The sequence below is a fragment of the Oryzias latipes genome, chromosome 14 (assembly GCF_053564925.1).
Source record: "Oryzias latipes strain Hd-rR chromosome 14, Olatipes_Hd-rR_3.1".
NCBI classification, from domain to species: Eukaryota; Metazoa; Chordata; class Actinopteri; order Beloniformes; family Adrianichthyidae; genus Oryzias; species Oryzias latipes.
This window is the reverse complement of record NC_136250.1, coordinates 8,642,760-8,659,369: the sequence shown is the minus strand read 5'-3', so window position 1 is coordinate 8,659,369 and position 16,610 is coordinate 8,642,760. Positions and strand designations below refer to the sequence as shown.

Here is a 16,610-nt window from a genome sequence, read left to right as displayed (position 1 = left end):
AGCTACATAAATATATAAATAACCATGTCTTGTCTTAGATATTAGTATTTTTGGGTTATGTCATTTTTTATTGATAGGCGATACATTTTTGCATTTGATTAACAAAGAAACTTTCAAATAAAACAAAAATAAGGCAAAGAATTTCCGGGCTGTGCCGCTGAGGGTCGTCGTTGTTTCTTAACCAACTTTGACCGCTTTTATTTTGAAAACAGGAAGTCTTTGTGTTTTTGTTGCGGTCACGAGGAGAGCTGTCATTAGCATTCGAAGGGGTAAATTCTAAGCTAAACCAGCAAACGACAGTTGTTATTTTCTCACACAAGGCCACGATGAAATTCCTACGGAGACTGCCGCTCAGCCTGAAAACGTTAAAACATCCGTTTTTGCTGCCTGTTTTACTGACTGTCTTGTTTGTCCAGAGCCGAGGCGACGACAGCAATGTGTTGGATAACGACGTTACTGAAAGAATGGCTGAGGAAAGCCACCGACAGGACAGTGCCAACTTACTAATTTTTATCCTACTCTTGACTCTAACCATTCTAACAATTTGGCTTTTTAAACACCGGCGATTTCGGTTCCTGCACGAGACAGGACTCGCCATGATCTACGGTAAGAACATGAGAGGGTGGCGAACGGTCATGTCAATTAATTAATGCTAGCCGTCTCGGACACCGTAGTTTAGCTCCTTAAACGTAACCGATAAGCCAATTAAATGGTTTCAGTGGACGTGTTAAGCTAGGTAGGCCTCCATGTAAATGTGTAAATGCCTTATGTAGTTCCCCATTTATTTAATTGTCAGTTCTACCTAAAATGTATTTTTATTATCAAAGGTAACATTTTAGGGCATTTTAACTAATACCTCTAACGTATCATAGCATTAAGTAGTTATTTATAACTAGTTTTTGAAATGTAATAAGTCGAGTAAACCTGATGAAGCCACGCCCCCTTTTAGTAAAGCAAACGCCCTAGTTTGTGTTTATATATCCGGTTGTGCCTTGACCTCAACCAAGGTTCAACATGCATGGTTATTATTTTCCATTAAAATAAATAATCAAAATATTAACAATATTTGTTAACATAATTGAGGCTCTGCATGTGTTGATAAGTATTTGTGGTAATTCCATATTTTTCTAGGAATATTTTGCTCTGACATGCATTTGCTTTTTTTGTTTTTTTTTAGTAATGACATTTTGTAGAAACAGAAGCAAACCAACATTTTAAAGTGATTCACAAAGACACTTCCAAAACAACAACACAACAAGACCAGTGCAAAAAAGTCAAATCATAATTGTTGAATAGAGAAGTTGTCAATAAAGATAGTTCTCAAAGGATTTGTGACTCCATTGCTCAACTTGTCAGGGTAGCCGTGTTTGAAAGGTGCTAACCATAACATGCGGGCTGTTATGGTTAAGTCTTGGACTTTAGTATACAGACAAATACATTGGCATTACGCTGAATTCAAGATTCAAACCTATTATTAAGGAGATGCTGTTTACATTTTTCTTTTGAATTCTGACTTTTTAAAATGATTTGAAAATAAATATTTAAGTAATGGTGGCGCAGTGGTTAGCGCTCTTGCCTCACAGCAAAAAGGCCTCCGGTTCAAGTCCCGGCTGGGGGACGTGAAAAACTACATCAATGAGTAAACCTGTGTGGAGTTTGCATCTTCTCCCCGTGCATGCGTGGGTTTTGTCCGGGGTCTCCGGCTTCCTCCCACCGTCCAAAAACATGCTACATAGGTAAATTGGCAACTCTAAATTGTCCCTAGGTGTGAGTGTGAGAGTGAATGGGTGTGTGTTTGTGGACATTCTACCCTGTGACAGACTGTGGACCTGTTCAGGGTGTCCCCTGCCTTCGCCAACAAGTGGCCGGGATAGGCTCCGGCAGCCCCGTGACCCCGAAAGGGAAAAACGGAATAGAAAATGAATGAATATTTAAGTAACCTATGAAATGCCAAAAGTCAACTCCTCTCACCACTGGTGAGCTTTAATACAAGAAGAAGACCAAATCCGTGTCAAGATTTATTGTTATTTCACATCAGAACAAAGTATCAACAAATTCTTTCAGTGGTGGTAGTCTAAAATCAAGTTATAAAAGGACTTAATTTAGTTGCACAATTATTTAAAATGTTTGTAGTTCTATGAGATGATAAGATCAGCAAGTAAAGCTTATATGAGATTTAATATTTTCCACAATTAAATTCTGCCTTTAATAACTTAAGACTACTAAAATAATCTACATATTCCAGCTGATTAGAAAGTATGTATTATTAGTAAGACATTTTTGTGCCCAACAATTTATTGAGTTGTACTTTGTCCATATATTTGAAAAGAAACTTTTACTTCTTGTCTATTCCCCCCTTAAGGCCTGTTAGTGGGCGTGATCCTACGATATGGCGTCCACGTGCCCGAGAGCATCAGCAACGTGACCCTCAGCTGTGCCGTCAACGCCAGTCCCGCCACTTTACTGGTCAACGTCAGCGGACGATTCTATGAGTACACGCTGAAGGGAGAAATCAGACAGGGCAGGGGCCACCAGATGCAGGACGACGAGATGCTCAGAAAGGCAAGAGGGGGATCAGATGTGGGAGCTGGTGCATGTGACTGTTTAATGAGTGACCAATGCAGAGAGTGTTTTAAGTTTTGTTGCTAACTGCATTCAGGTGTAATACTCAAACTGAAAGTGCAAACACTGAAGTCCAGTTGCTGTTGTTGACAGGTGACCTTTGATCCAGAGGTGTTTTTCAACATTTTGTTGCCTCCTATAATCTTCCATGCAGGCTACAGTCTAAAAAGGGTAAGTAGCTAGCTCACTAAAAATTATCTTCATAAAAAACAAATTCCAAACTGTGGCATAGTTTTTAAAAGCTATTTAGATGTTTTTCGTTGCCTTTGTTTTAGCGAACACTAAATCTTTTTCCCCCAAAAAATGTTTACCTGTAGAGACACTTTTTTAGAAACATTGGCTCCATCCTGGCTTATGCATTCATTGGAACCGTCATATCCTGCTTTGTCATTGGGTAAGTCACAAGTCCCATCCACCCACGCGCATTCACACACAGATAGTGTAGTTTAGTGATCCTAGAATCTCCAAAACTGCTTTTATTTACTTCCCTTTCAGTCTAAAAAACACACCTGCATCCTGCAGAAGGTCTGATCCAAACCCCAGATGGAGAATCTGCTAAGAGCTGACATGTTTCATGTAAAAAAAAAAGTCAATTAGAATCTAAAAAATACATTTCTCCTTATATGCAACGATTCAATTTCCCCACAATTCAGTTTAAACCTCGATTTTAGGGTCATGGTTTTGTTTCGGTTCAGTACATGATTTCTGTTTTACAAAACAACAAAAAAAAACAAGAAAAAACCCCAACAATTTTTAGATTTTGCCAATAAGCAAGTGACAATGAGGATCAACCTGTCAGTGGGCTTATACTAAGCCTGGTGTGATGTAATAAAACAGAATAAACCCTTCTTAAACTTTATAGATGTTTGACACCTTCAAAGTAAACATAAACAAACAGCAATAGGGATGCAACAATACACTTTCCCCACGATTCGGTTCTATGGTGTAGCAAGCTGCTCAGTTTTAAACCAGGAATTGTTGCATCATTTAATAGTATCACAGCTGTCATTAGAGGTCAGAGTCAGACAAGCATCACTGGGTGGGTCCAAATTTCGAGGGCTGCATCCTTCAACGGACGACGTTGGTCGGGTCCTTCGTCGAGCGGGTTGGCCGGATATTAACGGCTCTGAATTTGGACGAGTCTCACCTTTAGATAATTGCAACTGTTATATCGGTGAATGTCCTGTCACCTAGCAACCGTGAGTCCCGAACAGAGAGGAATAGTGAACCAGGCATGGAGTTCAAATTTTCCTGGCTTATTTGATCCAACTTCTAATCTTGGAGGTGTACTTATAAAAAGGTGTAATTGTCTCTAACTCCCGGTTCCACTTCACAGTCCGCCATAGTTGTCAGAAAATCTCTGGATTCAGCCGCAATGCACCTTGGGATATGGACAGCATAGAAGGATACACCAGACCAATCCTTGAAATCGGGAAAAAGAAGGCCGTATTCATTGGGTGCATTTGAAGGAGTCGTTAAATTGGGCCGCACTAGTCGCGGCGCCGTTATGTAAGCAGCCTTCAAATGCAGCCCAGGAAGAACGCAGCCCTCGAATTTGGACACATCCACTGTTAAACGAACACAGTGATGATGTCAACACAGTCAACAAACAAAAAAAGTCCTCGTATTGTCTTTGATGACTTGTCCATCTTCTTCTCAGACTCATCATGTACGGCTTTGTGTCCTTCATGAAAGTTGTGGGTCAGCTTGGGGGGGATTTTTACTTCACTGACTGCCTCTTCTTTGGGGCCATCGTCTCAGCGACAGACCCAGGTGAGGAAGGCCATGACTGCTTCAAGCACCATAAATTTTGAACTGTTCTTCACAATCCACGGAAGCATTGTTTTCTGACATTTAGGAGCATAATTACCGATTTTCTTTCATTTTGGGCCTGTCTGTGACTTCTGATTTGCTTTTTCTTCCTTACCTCAGTGACGGTGTTGGCCATCTTCAATGATCTAAAGGTTGACGTGGACTTGTACGCCCTGTTGTTTGGGGAGAGTGTTCTCAATGATGCCGTGGCCATTGTCCTGTCCTCGTAAGTCTTCAGTTCTACATACATTAAAAACGAACAAAAAGAAATCAGATTATCAAATTTGCAACTAAAGCTTCACATACGCAAAATGTTCAGTCTGTGTTAAGTTGCTTACTTTTGCTTCAGATCGAGCCATTTTGCTAAAGTGCAATTATGAAGAAGCCGTTTGCTCCTCTAGGATTCAGTTATTGAATCAACATTTGAATTATTCATCACCTAATGGGTGTGACGAGCTAACTCATATCGGCTTGTTTTGTGTACTGCTCATGAATGCGTCTCACCGACATCCCTCCTTGTCATTTCACTGCTTGCCCTCCTTCACCCGTCTGTGTCATTCATGGCTCGCCTGTACGTACGTACGTATGTATGTGTGGATGCATGTATGTAGGGTTCTCCTTCGCTTGGAAAAGCAGGGCAGGCAGGGGGGTGGCGCTGGTCCCTCCTCTGGAGAGGAGAGCTCAGTTTGGCCTCAGGGGGTTGAGGAGTTGTCGGGAGAGAACCTGACATTCACTCCTCGGTGGGTGGGAGGAGAATCAGAACAGTCTGGATTTGTGCTAGAACCTCTCATCTGATCCAGACCTTTTCTATAGATCCCAGCTTTGGATGAGTTCTAGTTTCCTCTAAATCTCTTATCCTTCCCTGCATCATCTGTAGTGTTCATTTTTTACCTTTAGACCCTTAATAAGATTGAAAATCATCCCTTTATGAGAAGTTTACTAAATGTAAATGTAACAAAGTGCATGCATGACTTTCCCCCTCATAATGACCCTGTTATGTAGATCTCCAGCTCAGATGGTTTCAGTTCAGTTTTTGCCACTTTGAACTGACAAGTTTTCTTTTTTTTTTCTCTCTTGTGAGCATGAACCCTTTCTCCTCCTGAATTTGTATTTAAAGCCTTTCTGATCTTCACGTGTTTGCGTGTCCTCCACCTGCCCTCCAGATCCATTGTGGCGTATCAGCCTGCAGGAGACAACAGCCACAGCTTTGAGGCCATGGCCATGCTCAAGTCTTTCGGCGTCTTTCTCGGTGTCTTCAGTGGATCTTTTGCTCTTGGAGTGTCCACTGGAGTCATGACTGCATTCATATCCTTTCATTTTGCTGATTCAACAGGATTTTTAGAAAATACCAAAAAATGTTTTTTTTTTTTTTCCTTAACTTGATTCTTTCTCACGTGACGAAGTTCACCAAGCTGAGAGACTTCCCTTTGCTGGAGACGGCTCTCTTTTTCCTGATGTCCTGGAGTACGTTTCTGCTGGCTGAGGCCTGCGGTTTCACAGGTACTCCTTCACAAAACACGCATGCAGACCCATTATCTTCAGTCGTCTGTGGGATTACCAGACCTTGAATCAGTTTTCATTTCACAAAATGCTGACAAGTAATAGAAAGCAATTTGTGCAGAAGTGTAGAAAGTTGCACAGCTGCTTAGAAGATGAGTAGCACTGTTTGATCACTAGATGATCAGATTTTGGTTTGTCCTTGCTCACACTTCTAGGTATCCGTCTTTCTCTGATCATTTTGTGAGAATTTGTGTTTGTTTTCGATCCAAATCAGCACCAAAATAAGGAAACAAACATTGATAGACAGTCAATATGACATTTCTTTACACGCAGACAAAAAAGACAAAAACAGAAAGGGTGGTGCCAGTTGGAGAGCATCAACTTTATGGGTTTTATTAATTTTAAGGGCGCCTTACATTAAAGGCTCAAAGACAATAAAAACAATTAAAGATGAAGAGTAGTGACATAAAAATGTAAAAACACCAGATAAAAATGGACAGTGAAGATGGCTGCCGAATGCTCCAGAACATGAGCAGCGTTCTGGACCAGTTGGGAGACGTGAAAGGGAAGAGTTACAGTAAGATATAATAAAAGCATGGATTACTGTTTCAAAATGACTTTCAGATAACAATGGTTTCACCTTTACCAACTGCCTCATCTAAAATACGCTGGATTTTACCACTTAGCTAATTTGACCGTCAAGTTTAAAATCACTGTCCATCTTATAGACTGTTTTAAATGTGCAGCCAAGGGACCCAACTCCACAGAGGAGGGGTCACAGGAGCTACTTGGACTAAACACCATCACTTTAGTTTTTTTCTCAATAAAACTTAAATAGCTTAGGGCCATCCGGTCTTTGATGTCTTGTAAACAAGACAGTAGTGGTATAACAGAGCAACCTTTCTTTATCAGTAAATAAATCTGACTATCATTGACAGAAACTCAGGATCAGGACGGAGCTCAGAGGAAGGAGGTACAAAGAGAATAAAAGTGGTCCTACAATAGAGCCCTGTGGAACCTCAAGCAACATTGGTGCAGGATCCGGGATCCAGACATGCTCACACACATAGTCCTGTCAGCCAAATAGGATGAAAGCCAGTTGAGTGCAGCACCGGAAACCCCAAACAAACCTTCCAACCTGGGCAGTAAGAGATTGTGATCCATAGAATCAAATAAGTCTGACATTTGATGAAATGCACACTCAAATTAACAAAAACATAAGAGTGGTGTCAACTGGAGAGCATCAACGTGAGTGAGGGATTAACTCTGGTGTATCACAAGCTTCACATTTGTGCTGTTCCTCGAACAATTGATTCTATGAATTCCTGCTGGTGTCGTGCTCTCAGAGGCCAGTTTGGTTTCCAGAAGCTGAATGGACTTTGTGCTTTTCCAGGTGTTGTAGCGGTTCTGTTTTGTGGGATCACTCAGGCTCATTACACATATAACAATCTGTCACCGGAATCCCAAGAAAGAACTAAACAGGTAAGACTCAAAAACAAAGCTCTTAAAATGACTTCCATCGTTTCGAAGTCCCTGATAATGAATGGTTAGGTTTTATTTCTGTTGGTAGAGCAGTAGTAACTGAGAATATGAACTTTTCAAAAGTGCTTCTGCTGAAGAACCCCTAAAAAAGAGATTAGGTGGCTTTAAAAGCACTGCTCGAAAAAATAAAGGGAACACCTTGATAACTCAGTGTTACTCCAAGTCAGACACACTTCTGTGTAAACAAACTGTCAAATTAGGAAGGAACATTGACAAGTGGAATAGACAACAGGTGGAAATAAAAGGCGACCAAAAAGACACATCCAATGAAGGAGTGGTTCCGCAAGTGGTGAACGTAGACAACTTCTCCGTCTCTATGTTTTCTGGATGATGTTTTGGTGACTTTTGAATTCCTAAGTGTTGTCACTATGAGACAGCGTCTACAACCCACAAAGGTGGCCAGGTAGTGCGACTCATCCAGGACAGCACATCAATGCTAGCTGTGGCAAGAAGGTTTGTTGTGTGTTTCAGCGTAGTGTCCAGAGCATGAAGGTGCTACCAGGAGACAGGGCCAGTACATCAGGAGATGGTGGGCAACAACCTTGAGTTAGGACCACTACCTCCTTCTTTGTACAATGAGAAACAGTAGGACTGCCAGAGCCCTGCAAAATAACCTCCAGCAGGCCAGAAATGTTCCCATTTGCTCAAACTGTTAGAAACAGACTCCATGAGGGTGGTATGAGGGTCTGACGTCCACAGGTGGGGGTTGTGCTTAAAGCCCAACACAGTGCAAGACGACTGGCATTTGCTAGAGAACACCAAAATTGGTAAATTTGCCACTGGTGCACTATGCTCTTCACAGATGAAAGCAGGTTCACACGGAGCACGTGACAGAGTCTGGAGACGCTGTGGAGAAAGTTCTCCTGCCTGCAACATCGTCCAACATGACTGGTTTGTCAGTGTGTCAGTAATGGTTTGGGGTGGTATTTCTTTGTAGGGCGGCACAGCTCTCCACGTGCTCACCAGAGATAGCCTAACTGCCATTAGTTACCGAGATGAGATTCTCCGACCTCTTGCAAGACCGTATGCTGTTGCGATTGGCCCTGGATTTCTAATGTAAGACAATGCTAAACCTCATATGGCTGGAGAGTTTCAGCAGTTTCTGCTAGACAAAGGTATTGATCGGATGGACTGGCCCGCCCGTTCCCCAGACCTGAATTCAACTGAGCACATCTGGGACATCACGTCTCTGTCCTCGTCAGGCGTTGTAGGGAAGTGGTATCGGCGTGTGGGGGCCACACACACTACTCAGCCTCATTTTGACTTGTTTGAAAGACAGCAAATCCAAGTGGGATCAGCCTGTAGTGTGTTGTCCTCTTTAATTTTAAGTATGATTCCACATCTGGACCTCCATGGGCTAATCAATTATATTTTATTGATACATTTCGTGATGTGTTGTCAGCACAAACAACTATAGATAGATATAAACTTTATTAATTTTATTAATAAAGTAAAAATAATTAACTATGTAAAGATTGAAGTGTTTAAAAAGCAAATTTCATTGGTTCAGGTATAGGATGTGTTTTCGTAGTCTTCCCTTTTTTTCTTTGAGCACTTTTTCAATGAAAATACTCAGAAGACAGGATGTTTCAGTGACTTCTTAGAAATCCTCAAGTGAGCGACACTTGTGGTTTAAGAGCTGACGGATACTGCGAGTGTGTGGTGTACAAACATATCTGTCATCTGGATTCTGTGGAACCAGCTCTCCAGGATGCAAATCTGTCCATCAGCATGATTTTTTCCCCCCTCTATTTAACAAAAAGGTCAAATGGGAGAGTGGAGCCTTTAGTTCTGAACCATTGGACAGAATAAACCAAAAATGAAAAGTTTTTATAGACAAAACAAGGGTTACATGTCCCGTGTTCTTGAAGAGGTGCTTAAGTTATAAAAAAAAGGAATTCAGTTCAGTTTTATTGAAACAACACACGTATCAAAACTAGTAGTTTGTTCACTTTTGATTTGAAGCTAGAAGCAAAAAAGAATTTATTGCAGTCAACATTAACATGTTTGAAAAATTGTTTTTACAGTTCAAAAAGGAAGCATCCTCTCATATTGACTCTATATTCATTGTAATGTATTTACTGGGCTTGCTCAGAAACAGTATGTTTTTTTAAAATATTTAATTAAATTACACTCATGTTTTTGTTTCTTTTCCATCAGCTTTTTGAGCTGCTCAACTTCCTGGCAGAGAACTTCATCTTCTCCTACATGGGCCTGACTCTCTTTTCCTTCCAGTCACACGTCTTCAATCCGTTGTTCATCATCGGAGCTTTTGTATCCTTCCCTCTGTAGATGAACCAAACAAAACAGCCCTTTATTCCTCTTTGAGGCTCAGAAAACACAAAGCATTTACTTTTATGCACATGCACCGCTTAAATCTTTACTATAAATAGGGCTGCACGATATGAGGAAAACTCGCTATATGCGATATTGGTGTTTAATATTGCGATAACGATATAATTTGCGGTATATAAACAAATAGCAAAACAACCAAAAACAAAATTTCCATTTCACTGCAACAGTTTAAAAATTCTACTCCTAATGACCCTTGTCAAGGAGGCAAACACCAAACATAAAAGGGCTCATCTGATTAATCAACAACGTAAACGGGTCCTTTTGATTGTTTGAATGCATAAAAGAATTTATTTCATTTGTTCATATATGTCAAGCTGCCATGAGTTTGTTTTAGCACATTTAAGGAAACCATTTATTGCGATTTTCGCCGTCTTCTGCGGTATGCATATTGCACAGCTTGATGTCGCGATAACGATTAATTTGCGGTATATTGTGCAGGCCTAACTATAAACAACAATTAATATAAAATGCTTCTCATAAAATAGGATCTGAATGTCATTACCAGCACTATTGCCTGCTTGATTAAAGAAAAAGCAGATATAAATGTAGAGCTTGTTCAAAAGTAAGAAAGTGATCTTAGTCAGCTGTGACTTGGAGTTTCTGAACCATCATTTTTTCATTCCAGTCTTTGTGCACAGCCCTGACTGCTGCAGTTGTTGTGTCCTTGACCCGCATGCTGTGTTTGCAGGTGGCAGTGTTTGTGGGCAGAGCTGCAAACATCTACCCCTTGTCCTTACTCCTCAACCTGGGCCGCAGAAACAAGATAGGGTTGAACTTCCAGCATGTCATGATGTTTGCAGGTACGAAGTCTGTATATAAAGTTCTGTCTGACTGGGATTCAGATTTAGATGAAACTTTAGAACCATTTCAGGGGGAACTGGGAATTTAGTACAATAGAATCCCACCTGAAGGAAGTAGTCTTGTATTGGAGATGACTCTGCTCCAAATGATAAAAAAATGAGTATTTCCCATCGTAATAAACACAGGTTAGACTTATATATTTGTTTTGGAGAAAACCCAAAGTAAAGATAAGTGCAAGAGGGTAAATATTTTCCTGTTACACAAAAAGAAAAAACCCTGAAGAAAAGGATTTTTAAGTATGATTAGAAACAGAAATTTGTGTTGGTTTTGTCACTATCCAACATAAAGAGTTCTGATCAATAAAAAAACTACGGACTTGAGGATGTATAGCAGTCTTTTAACCTTTTTTGAGCTATGGTACACTTTTTCCTTGACAAAAATCCCACAGCACACCAGCATAAAAAAAACTAAGAAATTAGAGAGATAGAGAGAGGGATGAGAAACTCCGTAACCTTACAAAAAACAAATAAAAACAATAAATTATTCTTCCTAAACAATTATTGTTTTTTAAATGTATTTATATTTTTGTGTAAAATCTTTATTTTAGCCTTTCATACTGCCACATACTTAAAAAACTCACCAAAATTAGGGGTGAAAATAAATCAAAATCTCTTAGGGGGCTCAAAAATAAAATGTCTAAATCCACTAACAAAACTCAAAAAACGTGTCGGGGATATCTACGGAAGCCTTACTTTGAGACTTTTCTTGTGACATCGAGATAACGAAGAATATTCTATGCAGTGTCCCTCTCTCTTTCCCACACTGAGACGTAGGCTAATCTGTTACAAGTCCCTTTATTTGGTGGTTACTGTAGGCTCTAACCAACACTGAACAGGTTTCACCAGCAACTCTCAACAACAGAAACGTTCCTCAAAGTTTTTATTTTTTGATTTATAAGTAGGACTACACTCATCAAACGCCTTAATCATGTGCATTAGTCATGCACCAGCCCCCCTCCCTTTATTCCCCTAACCCCCCCACAACAGGTTGAATGACAGAACCCAGGGCTTCTAACGTCCCTGCGTTCACTGAGCTCCGGACATTACTGGTAGCCCAACTTAGTCCGCTGCAATGCGGGACTTGGGCTTTTACAATCATAAAAAACTTGTTTTCTCGTAACAATGAGATCATCTCGAGAAAGCAAGACAAAAAAAAAGTAGGGTAGGTCCTTTTCAGCTTCGGTAGATATCCAAAGAAAGTTTTTAAATTATTATGGGGTGGCCACAGGACCAGCTGGCCATCTTGTGACAAAGTAGGAAATTTGGCGATTTTCACATTTCCTCACAATATGGGAAATGAAAACTTTTGTCAGAGCGATCTTCATGAATTTTCCCACATGTGACCAGGTTGAGTCCCTAACCACAACTGAAGTTTCGTCGACCTTTGACTTTGAGAAAAAGTAGCTGTCTTAAATTAACCCTTGTGCAATCCTAGGCACTTTAACGTTGGGAGTTGGGTCATCTTGACCCACTAGACAGTGCTCTGAACCCTTTTTTCTTCAATGATTTGTGATCTTCACTGGTGTCCATGGATTACATGAAATCTTTCCACCTTTGTCATAGGGAGAACACGTCAATGTAAGGGTGGGGTCATAGGATAGCACAAGGGTTATAAAAAAAAAAAAAAACAACCCTAAATTTCCTGAAAATTGCTTAACCCCAGGCTATCAAAAAATACAATGGGTCCTATAGAGATAAAACCAACAGAAAAGCTGCCATTAAAAACAAGTCATTGAAGGCAGGTCAAAAGGGGGGGGGGGGGGGGGGGGGTAGCGCCAATCCCAGGTTAAATTTGCTTTAAAATGCAAAAACAATGAATTAACACAAACATAAAACATTGAAGACATCCTACTGATGTATGTCGTGTAAACGTACACTAAGTACAAATGAAGCTATGAATAACTGAACATTATTAGGTTTGCCTTCATTCGTTTGGTCCCACAGTGTGACTCTCCCCGACTTTTTATTTTATTTTCTTTCTTTTATGCAGGGCTACGCGGGGCCATGACGTTTGCTCTGTCCATCCGGGACACGGCCACCTACGCCCGTCAAATGATGTTTTCCACCACTCTGCTGATTGTTTTCTTCACTGTGTGGATCTGTGGAGGCGGCACCACGCCCATGCTGTCTTTTATGAGCATACGGTGAGTCTGAACAGCCGTGAGCATCTTCTGCATCTCGTTCCTCAAAACTAACTGGGATTTTCTGATCTTTTTTTAATTTAAGAGTGGGGGTGGACTCTGATCAAGAGCACACAGTAAGTTACTGTTGGAATTGAAATTGCTGACTTGAGTAGAATTGTACTTTGATTGGAAGGATTATCCTGACTCTCCCTGTTTGGCAGAGCTCAGCCGCCGAGGATGGGTCACTGAGGAGATGCACTAAACATGAGAGTGCCTGGCCCTTCAGGATCTGGTATAACTTTGACCACAAGTATCCTTTGAATCATGGATTAAACAAATTCTCTATGCTGAGGTTGTTTTACCACCAGAGGGCACTCTTCCCAAACTCCATCGCCTTCATGGTTTCTTCTATCTTAACAGATTTTTTCGTCTAAGTCACAAACTGTGCTGCTGTATTTATCCCAAAAATAAAATCCGGTTTCATTGTGTGTGTTTTTTTTAAATCGTACTCATATGACCTTGACAGAAGCTCGCTCTCTAGCTATCTGAAGCCCCTGCTGACCCACAGCGGCCCGCCGCTCACGGCCACACTGCCAGCGTGCTGTGGACCGCTGGCTCGATGCCTCACCAGCCCACAGGCCTACGAGGTTTGGGCGAAGAACAAAACCTACACATTTATAAAAATTCACTGGGCAAAAAATCCAGATGTTAAAGAACTGATGTTTGTGTAAAACTGCTGTTTAGTTTTAAAAGACCCACTCAGATGAAAATGGTGTTTTTGGTGCTTTTAGCGGGTAGCATTTTTCTGATGATGGAGGATAAAGACAATTGAGCCAAAAATTTGGGGCTTAATTTGCAAAGTATTTTTGAATTTAAATCCTTGCGAATCTGAAGCAGACGAAAAAAATCCATTTGAGAGAAGAAAAAAAAGATTATATTTGTTATGTAGAAAATACAATGGGCTGGCCACAAGCTCCGTTCTGATGCGTTCACTTGTCTAGATGCGTGTACGTCTTAATTTTTCCTGTCTGAGCTGGCATCTGACTCAAAATGTTCGGCTGGACAGCTCCAATATTTTCCCAGCATTTTTGTTGCACCACTAATGTTAGTTTAGGGTGTAAGCTAGTGGGAGAGCATGGAAACCAGACGACTCAGTTAGAGGCGATGGGAAGGGGGGTGGAGTGGGTTTGCATTGCGGCAACAGTCCTGCCCACAACTCAGAGATGAAATTCTAATCAACTAATGCTGCTCTGCAGAAACTATGTCCTAGAAATTGACCATTTATTTGATTGAATTTTGGTTAAAAAACAGCATAATCATAATTAAAGGACCACTGGGAACACTTTGAAAATAGATCAAACAATAATTGGAGTGCGTCTATAGCCCTCAACCTCTTTTAGGCTGATTATTCCCTCTTTATTTTCCAGAATGAAGGGCAGCTTCATGATGATGATTCAGACTTCATCATGAACGACGCCAGCGTAAGTTCCATGTACGCTGACGTCACCGTGAGCACAGACGCCTCCGGCTCTCACACCGTCAACCACAAGCACTCCTTCTCCTCCGGTGGAGGCCGGTTCAACGAAGGTATGGATCAGGAGCTGGCCCTGACGGATCAGGACGTGACGATCCGCGGCACGCGGCTCGTCCTGCCAGTGGAGGACTCGGCTGAGCCGCCAAGCACAGTCACTCTCCCGCCGCCACCCTCCCCGCCGCACTCCGAGCCCCGCCGACACAGACTGTAGGAAGGGTTGTGTCCGCCGCTTCAGAAATCCCAAACGATCAACTCTGATGGAAAAAGGTTTTGATCAAGGTTTCTATTTCATAATTTTAAGTCTGTTCTTTATGGGACCATTTTTATTTGTCACTTTAAGTCTCAGCACTGGTGTCGGGCATTGAGGGATCTGTCACAAGTGTCTGCTGAAGCTGTGGGGCCTAAACTTAGCACGTCTCTAGCTATAATGGAGGAAACTCAGTTTGGGATCATCAGAGGTGGGGTTGGGTGGATGAGGGGCGTGTCTTCAGCGGTGGAAGTAGCATGCACTTCAGCGTCCCGACAGGTCTGAGCGCCTCATCCACACGGCTGCAGCTCATGTTAACACTGAAATTATTTATTTTTAACGATTGATTAAGTTATTTATTTGTTGTGGTGAACAAAGGTACTACAACTTTTCTTTCGTGGTACTTTCACCGAATGAATGTTATGGAGGAGACAGCTGTTTGTTTCCTTCTGAAACTGTAGCAGACGCTTGGACTTTGTCCTGTAGACCAGAGCTTCCCTGTGAATGTGGGGGTTTTGTTTTATCGGATGTGAGAGGTCGACCTGGCCTGATTTAAATGGAGTTTATAGGGCTAAAGTTTGTTTTTACCATAGTTTGGTTCAACTTTCTTTAAAAACAACAACCAAACGAACAAAAAGGTGACTTTTTCTCTGTCTTTGTGATGTTGGGTCATCTAAAATAGCGGAGTGTTTGCTGAACTGTCTGGAATCCAAGTGCCTACTGAGGAACTCTGTTTAGTGTTAAAGAAGTGAACATCTGTCCTGTTTTCCTCTGCTTGGTTGTAGTAAAGGGAGTTGGGTTATTCCTTTTCATTGAAACCGCATATTTTCAGTCTGAATGGACAATCATTTACCCTCCTGTGGTTTAACAAGCAGTTCATTGATTTTTCTGATTAAAAATGTAAAAAAAAATTCTAGATAAATCCACTGAAAGACACCCAAAAGAAAATACAAAAACTAATGGATAATAAGCATTTTCTGAACACTACTACTTATTATTTTCAGTTTTGTATTTTTGAAGAAAAGATGCAGTATATGTAAATAAGTGAAGAATGGATTTGTGAAAGGTACCAGGACAGAGGAGGACGTTTCAGACTTTTTACCTGATGGTTTGTGCACTTTTACACTTCATTTTATCAGCTCTGACTGTTAAGTTTTTATGTAATGTCTCCTTTATTAACAACAACATCATTTCTTTCTGTATTTGCCTGAAGTGTAACACTACACTTTTAGGTTGTTCATATTGTTTTTTTTGAAAATAGTTGGTCATATTTGTTGTTCAAATGGAAATGTTTCCACAAATTGCTTCAGCAGGAAATCTTTTCTGTCCATTTTTAAACAAACTGGTCCAGCGATGCACATCTCTGTGTTCTGACGTCCAGTTCGAAGTTGAAGTGTACTTAAGAACATAAACACACTTATACAAACAGAAAAAAAATGATTACACACACACACACAGAAAAAGATGTGAAAATGTTTTGATCAACTGTTTAATGTTTCTGCCATTTTTTTGTGAGCTGTTCACCGTCGTAGTTCCAGGTTTATAATTTGGACAGAAATCAAGTCTCTTGTGGTTTTTCAAGTGTGTTACTGAAGTTGTGCCGTCAGTTTTAACCCTTTGGAAAATGTGATAAAAGGAAATAAACTACCGTTCAAAATTTTAGTTTGACTTTTCCATATTATATAAACAATTATGATGTGTGTGAGATAGAATTCTAGGTTAGTGAGGCTCTATAATCAGATTTTACTCAATCTTATATTGACCCTTGTGTTATCTTAGATGACCCCACCCTTACTTTGACGTGTTCTCCCTACCATGACAAAGGTGGATAAAGGTGGAAAGATTTTATGTAATCATGGACACCAGTGAAGATCACAAATCATTGAAGAAAATAAAGATGACCCCACCCCCAGCTTAACGTGCCTTGGATAGCACAAGGGTTCCACAAATACCAAAGCAGAAGCAGAGACCACACAAGGACAGAAGACAAACTCTTTAGAATTAAAGAATTGTCA

General features: G+C 40.8%; 1 protein-coding gene across 1 annotated transcript; it reads left to right on the top strand.

The window, feature by feature from the left end:
- Positions 1 to 209: 209 nt before the first annotated feature.
- Positions 210 to 16,257, top strand: LOC101156110 (sodium/hydrogen exchanger 6). Its single transcript, XM_004076239.4, has 16 exons — positions 210 to 606; positions 2,363 to 2,562; positions 2,716 to 2,793; positions 2,940 to 3,016; positions 4,283 to 4,395; positions 4,555 to 4,660; positions 5,598 to 5,739; positions 5,829 to 5,934; positions 7,328 to 7,416; positions 9,637 to 9,750; positions 10,520 to 10,631; positions 12,682 to 12,835; positions 12,918 to 12,948; positions 13,036 to 13,124; positions 13,356 to 13,461; positions 14,242 to 16,257. The coding sequence occupies exons 1-16, from the start codon at positions 327 to 329 to the stop codon at positions 14,557 to 14,559; spliced, it is 2,115 nt and encodes a 704-aa protein (XP_004076287.1). The 5' UTR covers positions 210 to 326; the 3' UTR covers positions 14,560 to 16,257.
- Positions 16,258 to 16,610: the final 353 nt, after the last annotated feature.

Coding starts and splice junctions, on each gene's coding strand:
- LOC101156110 (XM_004076239.4), top strand. CDS start 327: ATGAAATTCCTACGGAGACTGCCGCTCAGCCTGAAAACGTTAAAACAT. Junction 4,661..5,597: donor GTGGCCATTGTCCTGTCCTC/GTAAGTCTTCAG, acceptor CCTGCCCTCCAG/ATCCATTGTGGCGTATCAGC. Junction 10,632..12,681: donor GCATGTCATGATGTTTGCAG/GTACGAAGTCTG, acceptor TCTTTTATGCAG/GGCTACGCGGGGCCATGACG.